The 11400-nt window shown below is 70.8% G+C and overlaps 1 protein-coding gene across 1 annotated transcript; it reads right to left on the bottom strand.

Moving 5' to 3' along the window:
• Positions 1-368: 368 nt before the first annotated feature.
• On the bottom strand, positions 369-11286 carry TOX4 (TOX high mobility group box family member 4). The gene is given in 10 exon segments (XM_029077217.2): positions 369-730; positions 828-991; positions 1186-1884; positions 1887-1946; positions 3606-3686; positions 4074-4301; positions 4516-4779; positions 5248-5490; positions 11094-11162; positions 11261-11286. Coding segments are annotated over 10 exon segments (1875 nt in total). The 5' UTR covers positions 11267-11286; the 3' UTR covers positions 369-669.
• Positions 11287-11400: the final 114 nt, after the last annotated feature.

Below are 11400 nucleotides of genomic sequence, written 5' to 3'. Positions count from 1 at the left end.
AGCAGGCCCTTCTGACCCCCGGGGCCCCCGCTCTATCCGCTAGGCCCCAGTGCCGCTCGGGGTTCTCGCCCGCACTGGGCGCTCTACGTAGAAGAAAGGGGGTCAGAGGGCGGAACGTCCCCCGGGGCCGGGTTCAAGAGTCGGTCCCCCGCCGGCTCCCGCCCCTCCCGGCTCCGGGCCGGGCTCCCCGACCCGGAGCGGCGGGGCGGCCCGGGGACCCCGCCTCGCCCCGGCCGGGGGAGCTCGGGGCCGGCCGGGCCGCCGGCCGGAGCTGACCCGAGGAGCGGGCCCCGCTCTCCCCCCAGACGGATAGCGGCCGCCCTCGCTCCCGACGTATCCGCTCCCGAGCAGGAAGGGGCTCCGAGCTGTGCGCTTTCCCCATCATTTAATGGCAGCCTGCACGAGTCCTGTGAAAATCACACCGTTATTTTCTTTAAAAATTCACATGATCGCTTCTCCGTCCCGCGCCTCCCCCCCCCCTACCCACCCCGGGTCCGCGGGGGCCGTACCCCCGCCCTCCCGCTCAGTTCATTTTCCTTGTCCGCGGCCCACCGGGCGCTCCCGGCCGCCGGGGCCGCCGGGGTCCGGCCCCGGGGCCGCGTCCCGGACGCGAGACCGGGGGCCCGGAGGGGCCCGACGCCGAGTCTCCCGCGGCGGGTTTCGCGGGGCCTATTTCACGAACACCACCGGGCTCGGGTTTCTGGAGGCCACCCAGGCCTGGAACACGTCCCTGGAGGGGAAGAGAGGGAAGGGGGGTTTGACGCCGCCGCCCGACGGGCCCCGATCCCCGCGCCTCCGAGGAGAGGGCGGGGCGGGGGTCCGCTCACCTGCAGTGTTTCACCACACACTCGTTGCTGCAGTACTCGTTGTCCCAGTCCTTGCTCACGACGGGCGGGTTCTCGCAGCCCGAGCGTACGCAGCGGGGCTGGGGGGACAGTCCCACCGGCGAGCCGCTCACCAGTTCCACGTCCATCTGGGACGGGGACTCCACCTGGACGGAAGGGAGCCGGGGGGACGCTGAGCGCCCGCCCCCTCCCGCGCGGCCCGTCCGCTCTCGTCCTCCCTCCCGAGCAGACGCGCCGGGTCGGCTTCCGTCGGCTCCCGTCGGCCGGGGGGAGGCCGCCGTTCTTCCCGCCCGGGGTCCCCCGAGGGGCCGGTCCGCCTGGTTCCGCCCCCCCGCCTCACCTCGGGCACGACGTCGGCGATCATCTCGATGGCCTCGGGCGAGGCCGGGGCCTCGGCGGGCCGGGACCCGGGGCTGGCGGCGCCCGCCCGCTCGGGGCCGGCCTCCGGGGCCGGGGGCGCGGGGACCGGCTGGATCTGCAGGGCGGGCGGGGGCACGATCTTGATCTGCAGCGGCGGGGGCTGCTGCTGCAGGTTGAGGCGCACCTTCTGCTGCGGGGGCTGCTGCATGGCCTGCAGCGGGGGCGGCTGCTGCAGGATGGTCACCTGCTGCTGCGTGGGGGGCTGGGGCATCTGCTGCAGCGGCGGGGGCTGCAGCCGGGGCGGGGGCAGCTGGATGGAGGCGGCCAGCACCGAGCGGGTGACGATCTGGGCCTGGGGGCCGGGCTGGAGGCCGGCCGGGGCGGGGGCCGCCTGGAGCTGGCCCAGCTGGAGCCCCCGCGAGGTGACCACGGTGGCCGGGATGACGGTGACCATGCCCCCCTGGGACATGGCGATGGAGGAGGGCAGCTGGCCGGACGTCAGCATCTGCTTGGGGATGATGATCTTGGTGATGCTGGGCTGGCCGCCCGCCCCGCCGGGGGCCTGGTTGGCCACGTAGGACGACAGGGCCGAGTTGACCACGATCGAGGGGGACAGGGCGGGCGGCTCGGCCGGCGCGGGGGGGGCGGGCGCCGCCGCGGCCCGCGGCGGCGGGGGGCGGGGGTGGGGTTCTGCGGCGGCGCCGCCGGGGCCGGGTCCGGGTCCACCGTCTCCACGGTCGTCTGTGAGGAGAGGCGGGGGTGGGGGGGAGGGAGGGAGGGAGGGGCCGCCGTGAGCCGAGCCCGGGAGACCCCCCCCCCACCCGACCGCCGCCGTTCAGCCCGGTGCCCCCGGGAGGACCCACCCTCCGGGGCCCCGACCACTGATACGACAGGCCAAGCGGCATCTCCATTCGTTCATTCGATCGTATCTATTGAGCGCTTACTGCGTGCCGAGCACCGGGCCGAGCGCTCGGAAAGTACGATTCGGCCACGGGTAGAGACGATCCCCGCCCGACGACGGGCTCGCCGTCTAGAAGGCGGGGGGGGGGGGGGGGGCTCCCGCGAGCAGGGAACGTGTCGACCAACTCCGTTGTGTTCTACTCCCCCGAGCCCCGAGGAAAACGCTCTGCCGGGGACAGGTGCCCCATAAATACCGCCGACTGACTGAAACTGGGGAGGGGGAACGGGCGTTTCTTCCCCGTTTTACGGATGAGGGAAGCGAGGCCCGGAGAAACGAACTGACCCGCCCCAGTTGACCCAGCAGGCGGCGGCGGCACCGGGATCAGAATCCAGGCCCGCTCCTGCCGCGAGGCCTCGATCCCTCCGAGGGGGGGGCCCGGGATTGAGAACCGTCGGGGGCGAGGGGGGTCGGGGGAAGGGCCCGGGGCCCGCCCCGGTAAGGCCGACGGCGACCCCGGCCGCGGCCCGACGATCCCTCGGGGCCTCCCCGTGCCCGGACCGGATCACCCGACCACGGCGGGCGGGAGAGCCCAACGCCTTCCCCGGGAATCCAGATTAGGCAGAAGGCGCGGGTCGGTCCGGATTCGGGACCCTCTGGCCTCACGGAGACGTTCCCGAGAGCCGGCCCCGTGCGCGTCGGGCGGACGCGAGGGGTGGGCGGGCGACCCCGGGGCCGTGAGACGGCCGGGGCCGATTCCCGATCGCCGCCCTCCCTCGGCTCAGAGGTCCCGCTCCGCGGTCGTCGTCCCGTCAGCCCCGGGCCTTGCCTTTTTTTTTTTTTTCTTTTTTAAACCGTACCGGTTCGGCGCCTATCGTGCGCCGGGCGCCGTACCGAGCGCCGGGGCGGACTCCGGCTGATCGGGTCGGACGCGTCCCCCGTCTCACGGGGGGCTCGCGGCCTTAATCCCCATTTTACAGAGGAGGGAACTGAGGCCCAGGTCGGTGAAGCGATTCGCCCCAGGTCACCCGGCGGATAAGTGGCGGAGCGGGATCAGAACCCTCTGGCCCGTCAGCTCGTCACGGCAGGGAACGCGTCCGTCGACCGTTCCGCCGTACTCTCCCGAACGCCCGACGGCGCCCTGCGCGCCCTGCGCGCTCACTAAATACGACCGAACGAACGCACCCCGGTCCCCCGACTCGCGCTCGCTGCCCTTCTCGCCCCGTGCTGATTTCCGGGCTTCTTCGCGACAGCCCCCGGGGTCCGGAGCCCCCGGGGGTACGGCCCGGGTCCCGCGGGCAGCCTCCGGAGGGCCCGTCGGCCGAGCCCGCCGGTCTCTCTCGACTGCAATCCGGCCGCCTCCCCGGGTCTAGCCTCTCTGGGGGTTCGGAAGCCGCTAAAGAAGGGGGCCTCCTCCTCCTCCTCCTCCTCCTCCTCCTCGTCTCTCGGCCCCGCTCGACACACAGCCACCCGCCCCGGGAAGGCCCCCGGATCCCTCTTACCTGACACACCTGATTGGCTTTGTAGGCGGCTAACGCCTTCAGATATTCCTTCTTTGCGGCTTCGGTCTTCCTCTTGTAGACCTGCGGGGGGAGGGGAAGAGGGGCCGCTTCACCCACGTGACCACCGCCCCCCCCCACCCCGCCCGGGGTCCCCCGACCCCACCGGAGACCCCGGGAAGGGGAGACCGGAGCCGGCGCCTCGTGCCCGTTTCGAGCGGCCCTCCCCCCCCGGCCGCGCGGGTCTCACCGACCTAGAGCAGCCGGGGCGGGCGGGCCGGCCGGCGGGCGAGGGCGTCGCCCGGGCCCACGCCCCCGAAGTCCGTTGCCGCCGCTCCCGCCCTCGGGGCCGGAGACGGGGGCCCACGTCTCCCGTGGGAACGTACCGGCGGATCCCGAGGCCCGGCGGGGGTTAGGGCGTCCGAGCGGGATCGGGTCCCGTTAGAATCCGGGCTCCCTTTCGCCCCTCACCTGTTTCTGCTCCTCGCCCAGACTGTCCCACATGGAGGCCACGATCTTGGAGACCTCCCCGAAGGTGGCGTTGGGGTTCTGCCCCTTAATGGCCGCCTGCGTGTCCCGGAAGAACAGGGCGTACGCCGAGACCGGCTTCTGAGGCTCGTTGGGGTCTTTCTTTTTCTTCTTCTTCGGGGTCTTCTGCTTCTTGCCGGGCTCCACCACGACGGCCTTCTGGCTGGGGACCTGGCGGGGGAGGCGGGCGGAAGGCGTCACCCGGTGGGGGGAGGCCCCGGACCCGGCGGGCCCGAGGAGCCGGGCGGGGGGGGCCGCCCACCTGGCCGGTGGGGCGAGAGCGTTCGGAGCGGGGGGGTCGGGGAGAGGGGAGGGCGAGGGCCGGGGCGGGAAGCGGGGCCGGGCGGGGGCCGTGAGGGGGCGGGTCCCCGCGTCGCGCCCTCACCCTCCGGAAGTCCTCCACGTCGTCCTCGTGCAGGGAGCTGGCGGGCGAAGGGGTGGTGGACAGCCGGTCCTCGGGGGACTGGGCCGGGGGAGGGAGGATGGTCCCGCCCCCGAGGCTCAGACCCAGCTGGGAGCTCAGCTCCGACTGGTCGATGGTGGTCAGCTGGCCGTGCCCCATCAGGCCGGACGTCATGTCGGCCATCGGGACGTCGATGGTCACGGGCGGGTTGGCGCTGTACTGAGTGCCTATGGAGTGGTCCAGGTCCTGACGGAGGCAGGGCGGGGGCGGGTGAGGGGGCGTCGGGGGGGGGGGGGGCCCGGACCCACCCCGCTCCCCGGCCTCGGGCCGGGGCCCCGGCAGGACGACGGGCCGCCCGCGGGGACCCCGGGCCGGGGGTCGGTGGACCCCGCGGGAGAACGGCCGGTTGGGGGGGGGGACGGGGGCGGGGGCGGGGGGAGTCGTCCCATCGCTCCGGGCCCTGCCGGGAGCCCGCCCTTCCGGAGGCAGGCGGGGGGAGGGGGCGGTCCCCGGGGCTACGTCCCGGACGGGACGGCAGAGTCACGCCAAGCGGGCGGAGCGAGGCGCCCACCGGGCCGGAACCAGAGGGTTTCCAGATCGCTCTTCGGGTTCCGCTCTTCCGGCGAGGGAGCCTCTCCCGCCGCAGCCCTCCCTCGGCCGATCCCGAGCGCCGCGCCGCCCCCGCCGCGTGGCCCTCCCGCCCCCTCCCCTTACCATGGCCAAGCCCCCGCTCAGGAGCCCGCCGCCCTGTTCCATCAAGCCGTGGGTCATGCCCACGGGCATATCCAGCGCCTGGACGCCGTACTGGGCCGAGAAGCTGCCGTCCTGCGAGGCCGTGGGGTCGCCCAGGTCATCGAAGTGGCCGACCACGTCGGACACGGCCAGCGAGGGGTCCGAGTCCAGCGAAATGGGCGGGATCTCAAACTCTTCATCGCCCAGGCTTGGCGTGTGGAACGTCTGAAGGAGGGAAGAGGAGAGAGGTGAGGCGGGTCGGGGCGGGTGAGGAAGGGAAGAGCCCCCACGGCTCTCCCGTCCCCCCGTCCCGCCCCGGCTCCGGACAGCTGCGACACACTTCACTGCCGCTCAACCCTCAGTCCCTCTTCTACCGCCGTTCCTGGTTCTCAGCCGTCCCGTATCCGACGGACGGTCACGCTCCCCCCGCTTCGAAGCCCTGTCGAAGGGCACACCTCCTCTGAGAGGCCTTCCCCGACGGACCGCCCGTCTCGTCTCGTCTTCTCCCGATCCCTCCCGCGGCGCCTCGGCACTCCATCGGCCCTCTTTTTCCACCCCGCCCTCGGCCCCGCGGCGCTCGGGTCCGTCTCCGTAATCGATTCACTTATATTCGCGTCCGCCTCCTCCCCTGCACCGCAAGCTCGCCGCGGGAAGGGAACGTGTCCACTGGCTCCGTTACTCCGTGCTCTCCCCGGCACTGAGCGCGGTGCTCTGCACACAGTAAATCCTCAGTCGACACCACCCGTCGACTGATGATCCCGAACCCCCTTCCTGGGCCGAGACTCTTGCGGACGACTCCTTCCGCTGCCCCAGCTGGGCTCCAAAATCCACCTGGACCTACGGCCGGCCGGGTCCCGAGGCCGGGCCCTCTCCGTTGAACCCCAAAAGCGACACCCTAAGTCGGCCGGTCGGTCGTGGAGATCACGCTGTCGGCCCGCCCGGCCGGCCCAGGAATTCCAGCCATTCCCTCTCTTCTCTCTTGCTCTCTCCCTCTCCCCCAGAGGGGCCGAGCCTCCCCTTCGTTCCCACCGGACGCACAAGAACCCAGCCGCCTCCGCTGGGCCAACGTGAGCCCGACAATCCCTCCTCGGTCCGTCCGGGCCCGGGAAGCCCTTCAGTCCCAAGGAACGGGAAAAGCGGGGACGGAGTCCCCCCAGCCACCGAGAAAGGGCCCGGGGAGGGCCGGGGTCCGGGCCTTCTTCGGAACAGGCCCCCGCCAGCCGGCAGAGCGAGGGATCCCTCTTGGGTCCTCCCAGCCGGGCAGGCCGGAGGAACGCGGACGACGGGCTGCCGCCGGCCGCCGCCTCGACCGACTCGTGCCTCCCCCGCCGACCGGCCCCTCCGTCCCACCCCTGCCGGTCCGCCACGTCGCGTCCCGGTCCTCGGAGCCGCTCTCCGAGGGCTGAGAACCGGGCTGGCCGTTTCTCCCCGCGACCCGGCCCAACGGCGGCTCCGGAGACACGACCTCGGCCTACCTCGAGCCCTCCCGGCGCGAAGGCCCGTGAAGTAGCCGGAGGCCGCCGAAATGACCACGTGGTGATCGGTCTGAAGACCCGCTCTGACCCTCCATCCCCCCGACCCTCGTCTGCCCTCCTCAAGCAATCCATCAGCGGTATTCACTGAGCCCTCTCTGGGTGCCGGCGCTATACCGGGCACCTGGGAGAGGATGAGGCAGTCGAGTCGGTAGACCTGATCCTCGCCGGTGAGGGGCTGAGAAGGGGGAGACGGACGGTAAAATAAATTCCAGAGAAGGGAAGCAGGAGTTCATAAGGATACGGACACGAGGGCGGGGAGCCGGGGAGACGAGCAAAGCGCTCCTGAGACGGGGTCGGGGCCGAAAGGCTTCGGACCGGACCGGGTCCGACGGCTCTCTCTCCTCAGCTGGACATCAAGCGTCCCGGATTAATAACAGCGGTGATGATCGTGAAACACGTTGAGCGCTTTCAATGGCCTAAGAGGTGTGTTAAGCCAGGGGGTCGCAAACCCCCTCTGGACCGTAAGCTCCTCGCGGGCAGTCGGTCGATCGTATCTCTTGAGCGCTTCCTGAATGCAGAACGCTGTACCAAGCGCTCGGGAGAGCCCGCTCTAACAACATCACAGAGACATCCCCTGCCTTCGAGGACCTCACAGGCGACAGAGGGGGGCGGACACTCACCCGAATAAACAGATCGCCGGTATCCACGGAAGGGCCGTGGGGCCGGGGAGGGAGGTGAACACGGGGAGAGGGTCCGGGCGACGCGGAAGGGAGTGGAAGGAAAGGAAAAGCGGGCTCAGTCGAGGAAGGCCTCTTGGAGGAGATGTGCCGTCGAGAGAGATTCGAAGCGGGGGAGGGTAACCGTCGGATCCGAGAGAAGGGGTTCCGGGACGGGGGTGAGCGGCGAGAGAGATGAGATCGAGAAACAGGGAGGCCTTAGAGGAGGGAAGTGCGCGGGCTGGGCTGTGGCAGGACGGTAGCGAGGCGAGGCAGGAGGGGGGAAAGCGACGGAGCGCCTCGGAGCCGACGGTAAGGGGTTTCGGTCCGACGCGGCGGCGGACGGGTAACCACCGGAGGTTCTCGAGGAGTGGGGAAACGCGGCCTGAACGTTCCCGCGGAACGACGACCCGGGCAGCGGAGTGAAGTACGGACCGGAGCCGGGAAGAGGCGGGAGGCCGGGAGGTCGGCAAGGAGGCCGATACGGTCATCGAGGCGGATCGGGATACGCGGCCGGATCAACCCGGCAGCGGTCTGGACGGCGAGGAGAGGGTGGATTTTAGCGAGGTCCGGAAGGCTGAACCGACAGGATCGCGTGACGGGTTGAACGCGAGGGTTGAGCGAGAGAGAGGAGTCGGGGACCACGCCAAGGTTAGGGGACAGGAAAGCCAGGGGAGGGTCGGGGCTCGGGTGGGAAGATAGGGAGCTCTGTTTCGGACACCTTGAGCTTGAGGTGAAGGGAGGCCATCCAAGCAGAGCCGTCTTGAAGACAGGAGGGAACGCGAGACTGCAGAGAGGGAGAGAGATCGGGGCTGGAGATGGAGATTTGGGTATCACCCTCACAGAGGGTCATGTCTACCGGCGCTACCGTAGCACCGAGCGCAGCGGTCGGCACGCCGTCAGGTCCCGATAGATACCGCCGACCGATCGCCGGCTCCGCCGGCTCTGACCCGATGAGGTTGGAGAGGAAGCGACGGGTTTTTGCTCCTCTCTCAAGACCGCTCAGGGTCGAGGGCGACGGTCCGCCCGCCCCCCCGGCCCGCCGTCCACCCTGACCCGGGGTCACCGGCCGCGGGGCCGGGACCGCGTCCGGTCCGCCGAACACCGCCTGCCCCTTCCCTCGAGGCGGCTCCCCTCCCACGCCTTTCTCCGGGGGCGGGCGAGGAGCCGGCAGAGCCCCGCTCTCCCCGCCGGCCGCGACGAGGATCGGACGACCGTCCGGGAGGAGCCCGGAGAGGCTCGGGGGGGGGGGGGGGGGGGGGGGGGGGGAGGCGGCGACGCGGCGGCCAACTGTCGGCCGTCTCTCCGCAGGGCGCCCTTCTCGGCTCAGAGGTCTCTCTCCAGCCGGCCGGGAACCCCGTCCCTCCACGTCTTCCCGAACCCAGGGCCCCGACGGCTTCGATGCCACGTCCCAGGGCCGGGGTGATCGACCTCCCCGCCTTCAGAGCCTCCCTGAAAGGACACCTCCTCCAAGAGGCCTTCCCCAGCCAAGCCCTCGTTTCCTCTCCTCCTTCCGCTTGGATCTGCACCCTCTCCCCGCCCCTCCCTCGCTTCCGCGGCGCTTACGTACCCACCCGTAATTTCTATCAATGCCCGCATCCCCCTCTCGGCCACGAGCTCGCTACGGGCGGGGAATCGTTATAGCTCTACCCACGGTAAGCGCTCAAAAAATACCGTCGACCGACACCTCTCCCCACCGCTCGGCACAACGCTCTGCGCGCAGAAAGCGCTCCGAACGACCCGACGGGTTGGTTGGGGGCGGCGGCCGCCCCTCCGGTTCCTCGACCTCGCGGCCCCCATCTCCCGGGCCGCGGCGAGCGACCCCGGGTAGGAGCTCGGAGCGGGTTAACGAGGGGGAGGCAGCGGAAAGAGGCGGGACGGACGGGGTGACTCCCGCCACGCTCGCCATCGCCAGAAGAGGATTCGGCCGCGGATGCCGAGGACTCCGTCGGAGCCCCGAGGAAGGGGGGAGATGTCCGGACCCGTTGCGCCTCCTTCCCGGAAAGCGACGCGTCCGGGGCCGACGGCCTGCCTCACGCCGGGATCTCGAAGCCCTTAGCGGACGGTCGCCATTTCGGCCAACCCGCTGTCGTCGCCCTTCCCTCCGTGGGGAAACCGCGACCCAGAAAGGCCGGAGTGGCCTGGCCGAGCCCTGAGTCAGAGACCTAAGCGTAAACAGACGCCCCGACCCCGAGCTCACGCCCCGTCCCGGCGTCCACGTCCTCCCTCGGCTTCTCCGGCAACCTCGGGGTCTTCACTTCGATTAACGTCCGTCTCCCCCTCTGGACCGTCGGCTCGGCGCGGGCGGGGAACGTGTCCGTCGTCAGATCGTACTCCGCCAGGCGCTCGGCACGGCGTTCCGCGCCCGTGAGCGCTCGGCAGACGCGGAGGAACGGACCCGGGGGCCGCAGCCCGCGGGGAAGGCTCGCGGCTCACGGCGGTGACCCCCGCCCGTCCGGGCTCTCCCCAGACGAGGCTCCCCGGGCCCCGCAGGAGACCCGGCGGGGATGGGACGCAGGACGGAAAGCTTGCCTCCCCGGAGGTTATCATCGCTATTAATAATAGCATCCGTACCGACCGAGCGCTCACCGTGCGCAAAGACGCTATACCGATCGCTGGGGAGAGCACGGGGCAGCAGGGCCTGGTGGATGGCGTCGGAAGGTCACGGGTTCGAATCCCAGCTCGGCCGGTTGTCTGCCGTTGGACCTCGGGCAAGTCACTTCCCCGGGCCTCGGTGACCTCATCCGTTAAATGGGGATAAAGACCACGAGCCCCACGTGGGACAGCCTGAGTGCTCCGTGTCTACCCCAGCGCTCAGAACGGCGCTCGGCACATAGTAAGCGCCGAACAAACGCCATCGTCGTCATTTCTATTATCAATCCCGGCTCCACCGCCTATCTGCCGCGTGCGCTTGGGCAAGTCACTTCACTCCCGAGGGCCTCGGTTCCCTCCTCTGGAAAATGGGGGCGAAGACCGTGAGCCCCATGGGGGGGGGGGGGGGGGGCGGGGACTGTGTCCACCTCCACCATCTGGTAATAATAATAACGATGGTGTCTGTTAAGCGCTTACTACGTGCCGAGCCCTGTTCTAAGCGCTGGGGGGGGGGGGAGGGGGGAGAGCCACAAGGCGATGGGGTTGTCCCACGTGGGACTGGTGGTCTTCAGGCCCCTTCTGCAGAGGAGAGGACCGAGGCCCAGCACCCGGACCCGAGCGCTGAGCGGGAGCGCTCGGCACAGCACCCGGCACTCGCGCGGCTCGGTGGAAAGAGCCCGGGCTGGGGAGTCCCGGGTCACGGGTTCGAATCCCGACTCCGCCCCTCGTCAGCTGGGTGACTGGGGGCCGGTCGCTTCTCTGGGCCTCAGTTCCCTCATCTGGAAACGGGGGATGACGCCCGGGAGCCCCTCGAGGGGCCCCCCGATTCCCCCGCGTCTCCCCCAGCGCTCAGGACGGTGCTCTAATAACCAACATCACCGTCATTATTCTAACCCCGACGGTGACGGCATCTGTTAAGCGCTTCCCCTGTGCTAAGCCCCGCTCCAAGCGCTGCGGCGGGGGACGCAGCAGGGGCTGGGGTTGTGTCCCAGATTTCATGCCCGTCCCGCAGAGCGGAGGACCGAGGCCCCGCCGCCCCTCTCACCTCGGCTCCCGACAAGAAGGGGTGCGACGTCCCGGTGATGGTCAGGTAGTTCTCGTTTCCCCCGGGGAACTGAAAACCAAAGAGAAGGCGGGGTGAGGAGGAGGAGGGAGGAGGGACGAGGGCGGCCGGTCCCGCCGCTCCCCCCGGCTCCCGTCCCCGGCTCCCACCTCCATGTCTGCCCGCGGCCCCGGCCGGCCCCGCCCCCCCCGCCGGAAGCGGAACCCGCCGAGAGAGAGGGGCCAGAGCGGCCCCCTTCTCCGCTCGGCGCCCCCGGCGGCGGGGAGGAAGAACTGCGAGGGCCCGGCCG

The sequence above is a fragment of the Ornithorhynchus anatinus genome, chromosome 13 (assembly GCF_004115215.2).
Source record: "Ornithorhynchus anatinus isolate Pmale09 chromosome 13, mOrnAna1.pri.v4, whole genome shotgun sequence".
Lineage (NCBI taxonomy): Eukaryota > Metazoa > Chordata > Mammalia > Monotremata > Ornithorhynchidae > Ornithorhynchus > Ornithorhynchus anatinus.
This window is presented reverse-complemented; position numbering and strand designations above follow the sequence as displayed.